This window comes from Ananas comosus, linkage group 23, assembly GCF_001540865.1.
Source record: "Ananas comosus cultivar F153 linkage group 23, ASM154086v1, whole genome shotgun sequence".
NCBI lineage: Eukaryota > Viridiplantae > Streptophyta > Magnoliopsida > Poales > Bromeliaceae > Ananas > Ananas comosus.
In genome coordinates this window covers 3408725-3421446 of record NC_033643.1, presented here as the reverse complement: position 1 = coordinate 3421446, position 12722 = coordinate 3408725, and the positions used below count along the sequence as shown (strand labels likewise).

At 34.3% G+C, this 12722-nt stretch overlaps 1 protein-coding gene across 10 annotated transcripts; it reads right to left on the bottom strand.

Moving 5' to 3' along the window:
- LOC109728112 (phosphoglycerate mutase-like protein AT74H) lies at positions 1481-11800 on the bottom strand. Of its 10 annotated transcripts, XR_002220919.1 has the most exons (5): positions 11665-11800; positions 8987-9060; positions 3269-3757; positions 2662-3173; positions 1481-1545 (listed from the first exon to the last, which is right to left on the bottom strand). XR_002220919.1 is itself a non-coding variant. In XM_020258426.1 (4 exons), the coding sequence occupies exons 1-4, from the start codon at positions 11781-11783 to the stop codon at positions 2761-2763; spliced, it is 1095 nt and encodes a 364-aa protein (XP_020114015.1). In that variant the 5' UTR covers positions 11784-11800; the 3' UTR covers positions 2627-2760. The 10 variants fall into 10 exon arrangements, 9 of the variants coding, with proteins under 9 accessions (XP_020114015.1, XP_020114024.1, XP_020114023.1 ...); XM_020258426.1 differs by lacking the exon at positions 1481-1545 and having other exon boundaries at positions 2627-3173; XM_020258435.1 differs by lacking the exon at positions 1481-1545 and having other exon boundaries at positions 2627-3173; positions 3269-3952; positions 8987-9026; positions 11665-11752.

Here is a 12722-nt window from a genome sequence, read left to right as displayed (position 1 = left end):
CAAAATTAATCATTTATTTAGCAACTTATTCAAGTTATATGATCCTATAACATTACTCATAGATAACTTTATCTGCAAATTTATTTTTACAAAATTTAATAGCTGAATTCAACAATTATTTCAAATAGTTGGGCCAATTTGAGATAAATGACAAAGCGTAGAAGATAATTTATGTAATTTTTTACATCAAGGGTAATTAAGACGAGCGCTAAAGTGCAAGGGAGCTTTTCATAATCTAGTTTTTTTTTTTTCTTTCTGCATAAAAACACACAAGACTTATATAAACTTCGCTTAGGTGAGGAAAAATTTGAAAGACGTTGAATTATTCACTGTTTTGCATGTGATGATTTGTTATAATTTTTATTTAATTGTTAAATTTTTTTTAAAAAATAGATGAATCATTCATTAATTGTTTTTCTGAAAAGAAAGATGATAAATAATTCATCATTTTTTAAGTTTTATTAGAGACGGTGAACTATTCATCATCTTTCAATTATTGTTCATTCTGACGCTGAGTTAGAGAAAATAGAATTATTTGGTCAAGTAAATTTTTAACAAAATGGTTTAGCTAAATATAATTTTTTTAAGGATAAATTTGAAAAAAAAAAGAAAAAGAAGTCTATTTGTTTAACCTTATATCCACATGTAGCTTAGGTTTGACTGTAGCTCAATCCATTACCAAGCATGTTTGACTCAAGTGTGTACTAATCCTTTTTTTTTTCTTTTTTCTTTTTTTTTGTGGGTCTATGCTCACTGAAACTTGAGAGTTACTCTTTTTTTTTTTTTTTATTGCCAAAGCAAAAGGTATAAATGCTTATTAGATAAAATATACAAATGATATATAATATATTTTTGGGTCCAGTTTTTCTATACTCTGCATATTGTTTTATCTAATTCATTTCTTGTATTCATTTGTACCTATTCTGACAATATTAAAAAAAAAAAAATACTATCAATGTTAACTTTTGTACATACTGATCAGACCAAATAAAATGACTGTTTAGGTGGTGCAAATTAAATAAGTTGAGCAAATTTGATCTTGAAACAAAATTGATTTCAAAATGATTTAGTTGACTCTCAACTTTAGATCCACTCATATACAAAGATCGCATGCATTTTAGGTTCAGTTAAATAAATCCTGGAGTACTAAGTTTTGTTATAATGCTTTGTCACGTAAATTACAGGTTTCAGTTTTCTACGATCGAGTCACCAAACTTTAATATTTTAAAGGTTACATTTATAATAGAAGAATGATGCGGTAATTAATTAGACAGTAGCCTACTTGACAATCTCTAAAATATAACATTGGATCAAAATCATTAACATATCATATTTTCGAGATAATGTAGTGGCTAAATCAGATGCTATAAAAGTAGTATAAATTTGGTATTTAAGTTGTAATTTAATTTTAAAAAACAACTTGGTATGAATCGTCATGTGCATGCGTTATGAAAGTGATTCACAAAAAATATCTAATTTATGTTCTGATATATAGTTTTGGTAAGAGGATGAATTAACAACTTGGAATAGTTGGTTGTGATTATCAGTGCTATTAAGAGTTAGGAGTTTCAAATTTTTAGGAAAAACTTCAAATACCTCCCATGTGGTTTCACACTATCTCATTTTAGTAACCTATGATTTCATTTTTATCTTTTTATTATCGATGGGACTAATTTTTTTCGTTAAATCAGTGACAAAGTCAAAACTAAAGAGTACTAAAGTGACAAAGTCTAAAATTTTTTGTATATAATTTAACGAAATATTAACGAAGAAGCTGACGAAAAGAGAAAAATAAAACTACAAGATACTAACTTGATACACTTTAAAACACAGGGTACTAAAGTGAGAAACTGCGAAACCACATGAGTGGTATTTAAAGTTTACCCAAATTTTTGTGTGGGACTTTCAAAATGAGTAATGCTATACTTAAATACAAATTTTTATAATATTTTACAAACTAGTATATATGCAGTATTTAGCTGGTGAAAAAGTGTAAATCACGAGAAGGTAAATATGACTTATATTTTTAAGGTTGAAATTCAGCTATTAAATTATGCCATACCGTTTATAAAATATTGTAAAATTTATTTATAAACAAAATATTATTTTTTTTCAAAATAAAAGATTAGAACCATATAAACAACTTCCACGCTAGTAATCCCATAATGCCATGTCGGTTATACAGGTCAAATCACACTAAATATATATATATATATATATATATATATATATAGAGAGAGAGAGAGAGAGAGAGAGAGAGAGAGAGTTTGAGATAGGTAATNAAAAAAAAATATTTTAAAAAATAATTTCCTTTTACTATCAAGACAAAGTAGTTTTCCTGATGTTTTCTTTTTTTTACCAAATTTTATGAAAAAAAAAGTGTTTTCGTTTTTTTAAGTTTTTTATCCGAAAAACGAAAACTATGAAAAACAGATATTTTCTATGAAAAAAATTTTCTCAGAAAATAAATTTTCACGCTTTTCTGAGTAACCAATTACTGATAAAATTAGCACTACACTGTGACATATTTTGTATAATCATTTAAACATATATTTCCTTTTTTTTGTTTGGATATATATTATGAAGAGATAAGAGGCAGCTGTGCCAAAACTACAGTTAAGATCAATGGTCAAAGTCAAACTTATTTTTGCTCTTTTTATCCCATTATTATTATGAATTATATTGTACAAAATGAATCTAAGACATCAAAATTCTCTTCTGGAAACCTAAAAAACTGCGGATCGACGTCCCTGGCGTGTTTCACAACTCGTTTTCGCCGTTTCGTTCGCCGTCCGGATCCTCCGAATCCTCGAGGCCGTCGAAGAACGAGGTGAGGTACCACGAGCAGTCTTCGTTCCAGGTGCCGCGGTTGGCGGTGGCGCGCCACTGCTGGTCGGCGATCATCTCGGGCGACATCCCCCACCTCTCGAGCTCCTCCTGCGTGTGGTGGATCAGGAGGCTGTACTCGCCGCCGGGGCCCAGCTGCATCACCCGGAACTCGCAGTTCTCCAGGTTGTTCAGCCGCTCGAACTGGTCCACCGTCCACTTGAACCACTTCATCAGGAACACCCGCGTCGTCAGCCCGTGCGACACGATCACGAGGTTCGTCTCCGAGTTCTCGTCCTGATCAATCCTCTTCATATCGATATCCCGCCACAGCGACTCCATAAAACCTGGAGGTACCGATGCTTTACGTTGTCGAATGAATGAAACAGTGAAAGCAGTGATGATAGTGGAGGAGGAGGGCGAATAGGGGGAGGGGGCTCACTTGCGACGCGGTCGAACACGTCGGCGGCGGACTCGCCCTCGGGGAACCGGAAGAAGAACCGGCCGAACCGCTGCCGCGTCTCCTTGATCACCTTCATCCGCTCCTCCACCTGGAAGTTGCCGAAATCCTGCTCCCGGATCCGGCACTCCTCCCGCACCCCGAGGATCCGCTCCTTGGGGAACGCCCGCCCAATCTCCCGCAGCGTCGACCGCGTCCGCTCGTACGGCGACACGTAGAAGTACACCTTCCAGCCGGGGGCGCGGCCGCCCTCCGACACGGCCTCGCGGATGCCCCGCCCCGCCGCGCGGGCCTGCTCGGCCCCGAGCGGCGTGAGGGGGATCCGGTAGTCCGGCGTGGTGGTGTAGGCCGACATGTCCAAGTTCCCCTGGCTCTCGCCGTGCCTCATGAGGATGATCCGCTTCGGAAGCCGCCTCTCGAACTTCGGATGCCGTCTGCTCATCTCCTCCACAATGTCGAAGTTCTCTTCTTCTGTTCTCATCACCCAAAAGCTCAGAAGATTATATAAGTACGAGTTTGAATCCTCCTATAAATGTAGGTGTTTGTGAATGGAATCCTCGACGTTGACCGAAGAACGAATCGGGAACCCTCTCACATCAAAAAATTAGAGGAAACCACAAACACCAGTGCAAGCTTCGCTGAATCGAAGCCTTTTTACCTACCTGTCTTTTAGAACAAGAAAATTAAGATCTAGAGAAGGATTCAAACCCATAAGAAAAGGAATAGTAACATACTTTATCCATCTAGAAATTTAACATTTTAGATTGAGAGGAAACTAACATGCCAAACTAGTGTGATGACATATGCATGTGCACATGATGACCATTCCAGGAATAGGATTTCTTTCACAACAAGAAGATGCAGCATGGCATATACTTTCTAAGCTTGGAATGTTTCAAAGCTTTGCTAACCAACTTGGACTTTCCCATGAGGGATAACATATAAATATTAAATGGTCATTTTTGCACTATCGTCCCTGATTTCTAGCTGAGTTTCACTTTGGTCCTTGCAACTTTTAAGTTGAATGCCCCAAAATTTTGAAAGTGTTTCACTTTACTCCCACCCTGCAACTGGTTAGTTACACACAGCCATGCAACATGCATCCATCGGCTCCCGATCCCATCTTGTATCTCAATTCCTACTATCCTTTGAGTTGCAATCTTTTCTCTTTTTTTTAACTTAGAAATTAGATGGTTGGACTGAAAGTCTGAGATATTATGGGGCCGGATGGATTTATGATGAACTGGTGGGCGATAATTTTTCCTCTTATAGTAGATGCGGATAAAGGACTAAAGTGAAACACCTCCAAAACTTCAGGTATCGAACATCCAAAACTCAAAAAGTTCAATTTATCCTAAATGTATCAATCTTTTCTCTGAATGGGGAATTCAAAGTTGTCAAGTACTGCTGGGGGAATTATAAACAAAAGACTGCCCTTATGAAATAAAACATCCCTAAAAATTGTGTTAACATTTAGAGACCAAACTGCAAGCCACGGAAAAGCTGTAATCGACAGCCCAAAAAAGAAAAAAAAAACGTACTAAGAATCCAATGAAAGAGCTGGGAATAAAAAAAAGCCAACAGGTTCAATAATATTCGGCATTGTGACTTATCTGCACATCTAATTGATGTAACAATAAAAAATTGTGAGGCCGCACGACAATACCATAATCTTCTGTAGTGAGATTTTCTTATGTATATTGCGCAAACACTTACACCCTCACATCACCTTAATTTGTTTTTAATTTTTATAACTTCATCTTCTTTCTCCTAAATATTATTTGACCAAGCAGACATCATAACTCAAAGAGTAATGTCAAGCCCCAAAAAATAGTTTGTACTACAAGAAAAAAAATATCATGAAATATAGAAACTTCACGAGAGGTATTATAATAAAAAATAATTTCCCATTTGCCTTACTAGTATAAGACTACATGCATTTACTTATGCTCATTTCACTTCATGCAGTCAAGCAAGCTAAAGAAAAGGAACTTTCAAGGCCTAAATGAGTTCAGGTGATAGCTTAAGTTGAATGGAGGTTCTTCTCTGCAGTGATTGTAGCATAAGGGTGTGAATATTGGTTGACAGCAAAATCTAATAGCATCAATTCTTTAGGCAGCAAAAATTCAACCAATAAGATGATTTATCACATCTTGAAAACCTGGGATTGCTTATGTCCTTCCTACTCACTTTTTGATATCATTTATTGGACCTCAACAACTAACACCCGAAAGTCACTTCACAAAACAAGAAAATGTGTGCTAAATAAGATATTGTACCATACATGCTTGGATGTGGAGCAAATTACAGAGTGAGAGATGGATCTTTCCTACCGTGATGACAACGTAGGTTGTTTTTGTAGTGAGCTAATGACGGATCCCTCACTATCAAGATACTAATCACACTAGTAGACAAATGTGATGTATCTAAATTATCCACAACCAAGATATGCAAGATTGGAATAAATGAAGTTGAAAGAGAAAAATCCAAGCACAACCACAACAACAACACAAGATTTACGTGGTTCACCCAAACCGGGCTACATCCACGGGCACGGAGAAATCAAATCCACTATCAAATGAGGAGATTACAAGATTTGGTTAGAGATTACCACTCTATTACAATGGGCTTGCAACCTTCTAATTGGGAAAAAAATCCTTCTTACTACACCTTCATCTAAGCATCTTCCAAATCCACGAAACCCACTTCGAAATGCCTCTTAGAATTCCTCCAATCAAGCTTGGAAGCTTTTGAATCAAGCAAAAAGAACAAGAGAGCTCTTTCTCCAACCCTCTCTACACCTTTCTTCTCTATCTCAAGAAAAGGAAAACCTAGAGAGCAAAACAAATGAGAACTCTCTCTTTCTAAACCCAAAGAGAATCTCTCTTAACATCACTTGGCCTAATATACCAAATAGGTCAACTAAAGCCCAAACTAATTACTAACTAGCCCATTACATGAGTTGTTGAACCAAACCCAAAATAAAACCAATTAGGCTAATAAGTGAATTTGATATCACTAACCCAACAGTTTTGACATGAAGGGAGTTGTTAAGTTCTAATAATCTTAATTCTTCAAGTTAATAGTCTCAAAATTGGGATTACTTAATCAATAGAACTCTCACTCATGAGTAGAAAAGATCCCATGACAACATTAGACAGTCCGCTAATCCATTACCTGTATACATTAAATTTTCTATGACAACAATGAAGGTCCTCCATTATATCATCCTAGGTGTTCGGCTTAGCATTTCCTTTGAATGAAAACAAAGATTCTAATTATAAGACTCTAGGATGATGATTGATTGATAAGTTAAAAGGAAGACCATTTAGCTCTTGGGGCGCATTTGGTTCACGTTATGTAGGATTATAGGTTACTTCGACATAACTAGGTATATAAGATTTTTGAATCATATTACTATTGATGCTGTATTACTACGTTTGGTTTAATGCAGTAATGTAATACTGAATTACAGACTTTCAATGTATATAGAATTAGTATGTTTGGTTCATTTTATAAAATTCAATAATCCTTACTATAAAGTGTAATCGATTCCAAAATTACCTTTATTACGGTCATATTTGGCAAAAAAAATTTACTATTTACAAATAATAATTTCTTTACTAAATTTTATTTTAAAATAATTCAAAATTTGAATTTAAATTTAAAATTTAAAATCATAATAAAAATATAAAATTTAATATTTTAATTTAAAATATAAATGTGAAATTTTAAAATTTAAAAATTAAAAGTTAAAATTTAAAATACAGAATATAATTTCAAATTTCAAAATTTAAATTTAAATTTAAATTTTGGAATTTAAAATTTAGTTTAAAATATAAAATTTTAAAATTTAAAATTTGAAATTTAAAATTTAAAAGTTGACAATTCAAAATTTTAAAGTAAAGTTTTAAAATGACGTATTGAAATGGTAAACTTGTAATTTTATATAACATGCAAGATAACCTGACCTCAGTAATACGAGATACCCACCTCCTGCTTGGTAATATTTTCAGAATAATGCTACACCATTTGTAATGCTACATTACCGACCAGATTACAGACCGAATGAACCAAACGTAGCCTGACATGATTGCCTATAATCTTGGCAGGATAGTCCGAACCAAACACGCCCTTGGCTATATGTAAGTCAGCAAATGCGGCGAATTAAGAATACATATCCTTACTAACATGAATAATACCCAAGCGGAAGTTATATTCGAACTGAGCTATCATTTTAAGAAATCCATGATCATGTGAAACGAAACAATAAACCGTATGCATGTTCGTTTCATTCAAAGTGGCGAACTAGCCTTTTTCTACATTTTTACAGAGATTTCACATCATATCATAAAAGCCAGAAGAAGAAAGGAAGAGTAAACTCTGATTAAAATAAGAAAATCAAAGCAAGGAACAACATGAGTGCAAGTAGTTATAACAACATAAAATGGATAGAAAGCTCTACGATTACTTCTCAATCAAGGATCATGACTGGTTTCAAGACACTAGGCAAAACAAAATAGGGGAAAAAGAAAAGCCTAAACTATGTTCTGCAAGACCATACGCAGGTCAGCGGCAACCAAATCACACAGTAAGTGTAGCAGCTCTTTTAATCCCTCAATGTGTAAAATATAAAACAAAGCATAAAGATAATCATTCCTCACTCTCTCCTACTTTTGCTTCCAATGAAATGATACTCAATACCGACAAGATACTTTAAGGGTGCATTTGGTTCGCATTATGAAAGATTACTAGGAATAAAAGATATCCGAGAATCTTATTCCTATTCATCCTATTACTAAGAATGTGGAATTCCTGTGTTTGGTTCGCACGGTAATATTAATTAGCCATGTTATTTAATATTGCAAAAAATATACAATTAATTAATTTATTTATTTAATTAATTTTAGATAATGTTACCAAAAGTTTCAACATCTTTTTAGAAAAAAGGGAGAGAGAGTATAAGTTAGAGAGAGAGAGCATAATTAAAAAAATAGAAAGAAAAATATAGTCGAAATTAGAGGGAGTGAGAGAGTTGAAATTTTAGAAAAAGAGAGAGAGAAAGCTTAGTTTAGAGAGAGAAAAAAAAGTTGAATTTTAGAGAGGAAAATAAGTTTAGAGAGAGATATAAGGTTAGAGTGTAAAGAAAAATAATATCAATTAGCCGGCGGGTAGGAAGAAAGAAAGAGATTAGACATATTATGATTATCTCAATCCATTAATATGAAGATACCCATCCTCCCTCAAGGGAATGAGATTAGTACTTTGGGGTGAATCTTATTCCCAAGTGAATCCAATATTACCAACTAGATTACTTAGTGCGTTTAGCCAAACACCGTCATATTTTTTTATTCCCATTGGATTACTAGGAATTTTTAAAAGATAGCGAGAACCAAACGCACCCTAACAGGTGACTGTAGCAGACTAGCAGCTGTTGCTTAGTATCATTTCATTGCTTAGTATCATCTCAATGAAGTGAAGCTATCCAAATATTGGATAAAACATACAAACTTCCCACTTGAATCAAGAAAAGAAAACCACCAAAGAGGAACTTTGGTTAGTAAAGTAAAAAGTGATGAAAACATGGGTAAAAAATTAGGGAAAGATGAGAAAACGAAGAAGAAACAAACGATTGAAAACCTAGTTATAAAATCCTAAAAAGATCTACACAACAGCTTTAAAGTATAGCAGTAAAAGTACCTAGAGGCTTGAAGTTAGAACTTGAGGAGAGGTACAGCAGCTGCAACACCAAATAACCACATAAGCAGGGACCACTAACACAGAATTAGCAGAAATTCAAATTAGTTAATTAAACCATTAAGACATAGAATTCAGCACCAACAAAATAAAAATAGAGATTTGAATCAACAGAAGATTAACACATAAATCTAATTCGATCAGCTTCCATTCACGAAATAAGCTAATATGAAAATCCGACCAAAGATTCAGAACCACTATAATCACCAAAACCAACATACGACTCGACCAATCCAGACGAAGAAATAATCAAGACCTAAACAGTTCAGTAAACCAAGTAAGACACAAAGCAACCTTAATTAGGTTGTAAAGAGACAACCTCCACACTGTAAGTAAATAAATAAAGTACTAGAAATACAAATCAAATTAAGCTTCGACTACATCACTGAGGATCTTATTTCAGCTAGCCTCTCAAATTCAAGTACTAGTGAATGCGTTTACATCTGTTCCTTCTTATACCACTTCCACGATAATAGCAATCAAAATCAGAGTTAACTCTTCTCAGCTCCCTACTTGACAAAATAAGCACTAAAACCCTTTGTTACTGCTAACAGATACTTCTGTAGAAAAGCCAAAATCAGTTCTAGAATAGTCTGGCATGAAATTGTGACACAAGCGAATAAAAGGTTATTCCATGACCATATAAAGAATCTATTTTCAAGTAATCACATAAGACATACCCAATGGTAAAACAAACAAGCATTACTAACATGTACTTGAACAAACAGCAATAGTGCAAAAAGAATAAAGGAAGGGCTATTTGCTTTTTCTCAGTTTATCAATCTTAAAAGCATCCTTAGTGGAACCTTAAAGTTCCTGAAACTTCAGAAAGCAATCATTGTACTACCAAAAGGAACAATTGAGCAGTGAATGACATTGACTTAGCATTATCCTAGCTGCAATTGCAGCTACAATATTGTAGATAGGAGCTCTGCAGTATTTTCCCTGGTGATTGATTATCTCAATTTCCACCAAAAGAAGCTTCGGTACAGACAACATAATTACTCCAAAGAAGGTCAATCTTATGATCTGAACTCCATACAAGTCCTGAAACTCTATTTTCCTTGCTTTTCCTTCCCTTTTATAATTATTCTTAATTTCTTAAAGGGCCCTGTTGACACCTGAATTGGATTGGACATGATAAGATGATAGAACTATGTTAGAAAAGAGAGACAGATAAGCAATTTGGAGGCGTCGGGAATCGCAACCGATAGGGATGGGGCCGGTTGATTACAATGGGATAGTTTCACCCAACCAAATTTGAAAAAGCACACTCTCACGACTCTAACGCCTTCAAGCTAATAAATCCAACTTCTCCCCCAACATCGCTCTATCTGTCTCTCATCTTATCCTATCCAATCCAATCCCGAACAACAAAGGGACCTTTAAAGCAAAGATATATCCAGCCACTTGCCACAGTTCCTATTTCCAAATTCTGAAAGGAGCGTGCTTATTTTTCTATCATCTTGTGAGTGGAGAACTGTACAATAATGTTCTAAGGCTATTCTCATTGCTCACACGATAGCCTTTGTTTCTATTTTCCTTTTAAGTTTACTCCCACCTTATAACCTATCAAAATCGCAAACAACCAGGTTGTTTTCATCTCACCAAATCAATAACTGAGATAAAAATGTCTCTCTCGAAATTAAATTCTATCCTCTGATTCCCAACAGTAAACAAACCAAATTATAATGTCAGACCGACAAATAAAAATGCCAAAGAGAAAACTTTTGGTCACAACCGAAAAAAAAAAAACAAAGTTAGCAAACAAACTTCAGAAAACAATCACTGTGGCACTAAAAAGAATAAACTGCGAAGCGAATGATAATCCAGTTGGCATTTGTCCTTAAAGCAATTGCAACTAGAAAGTTGCTAATAGGAACTCTGCAGTATTTTCTACACTAACTGAGTGCACAATGTTTCCCCAAAAGAGGATTCAACCTAGATGACAAAATCAGTCCAAAGAGGCCAATTTTATGATCCGCCCTCTCCATGCATGTAGGATCCATTCGGCACCCACGATTAGATTGACCAAGATAAGACAAGAGAGCAATGCCAGGGCAAAGTAAGGGCTTAACTATTCGGGGACGTCGAGAGTTGCAAAATGTAGGGTGGATGTAATCCAAATCCAATCTTTTTTAAATCTTATGTTATCTCTAGGACTTACTAATCCCATCCCAAGCATGATTGATTGATCCACAACGCCTCCAAGTTGCTAAACCCTCCTCCTCCGTACAGTATCGCTATCGAGTCTTATCCTACCAGCAATCCAATCCTGAGCACGAAACGCGCCAATAAATCAAAGACCTAGGCAGGGATATGCAAATTTCCCATCATTTTGTGAGTACAAACCTGCCAATGGAATCCTAAGGCTATATTATTTAGATTTTGCTTGGTCAAGAACACTCTCTCCTTACTTTAATTTCCCTACTCAATTAAGTAAACCTACCAAGATCACAAATTTATACCCAAGTGGTGTCAAATTGTTGATAAAAGATGTCTCAAGAAGCCAAAATCGATCAATTCCCAAAAGAAAGAAAAGGGAAAAAGGAAAATCCATGATTCTTGAAATGAAATTTGGGAGGAGGGAGATGGGAAGGAGAGAGAAGAGTGATTCTTACCTTGAAAAAGAAGGATTTAAAAAAAAAAAAAAAAAAAAAAGAGTCTCCTTCAGGATCGGCTTTTTCCCCACGGCTCTGACGAACACGATCGAGATTTTTCGAAGGGCTCTTGGATCCATTGCCTTGTATGATTTTCCTTTTATTTTATTATATTAAGGTGAAAATGTACGGATACCCGCTCAACTATAAGCTATTTTGAATTGCCCCTACAACTTCTGATTCTTTTTTCTTTTGGGTAAAAAATGTTCCGAATTTATCTGAATTGTGAACAATTTTGAGTTGACTTTTCAATTTTTCAAAAGTTTGATTTTACTATCCAATCTTTTTATTTATTTGATTTTAATCTGTCAAGGGCAATTTGACCTCAAATTTTAAATATATTATTTATCTTCACATATTTAATTAGTATACTTTATATAATTCTTGTAACTATAAATTTATTAAAATAAACAATTAACTTAAATTTTGAGTCAAAGTGCTATTGACTGACTCAAACCAAACAAATTTAAAGAATGGATAGTAAAATTAAAATTTTAAAATATTAGATAGCCGACACAAAATGATTTATAATTCAGTATGCTCTGTATATTTTTATATATTATTTTTTAAAGCAATTTTATCCTAGGGTAGATGGAGTGTACAAATAGCATTTATCTATTTTTAGAAATGTTAGAGGTACATCTGAAAATAAAAAGCGCTTATATTATAAATAGCATTTCGTTTATTTTTATTACAAATGAACTCAGCTGAAAATAAAAAGCGCTTATATTAAGCATCATATATTAATATGATTGTAATACTATGATAGTAAATTTTTTTTGCCTTAAAAACTAATGGAAAGGCTAATATAAGTGTCATATAGTATTCTGACCACACATATTAATATATGATGCTTAATATAAGCGCTTTTTATTTTCAGCTGAGTTCATTTGTAATAAAAATAAACGAAATGCTATTTATAATATAAGCGCTTNAATGGAAAGGCTAATATAAGTGTCATATAGTATTCTGACCACACATATTAAAGAATTATATCGATCCAAATACAATAACCCATT

Excerpts from the sequence above, each read along its gene's own strand:
- LOC109728112 (XM_020258426.1), bottom strand. The coding sequence starts at position 11,783 with ATGGATCCAAGAGCCCTTCGAAAAATCTCGATCGTGTTCGTCAGAGCC. Across the intron at positions 3,758-8,986 it reads TTCTAACTTCAAGCCTCTAG|AAGAAGAGAACTTCGACATT; the intron begins GTACTTTTACTG and ends TGATGAGAACAG. Across the intron at positions 3,174-3,268 it reads CGTGTTCGACCGCGTCGCAA|GTTTTATGGAGTCGCTGTGG; the intron begins GTGAGCCCCCTC and ends CGGTACCTCCAG.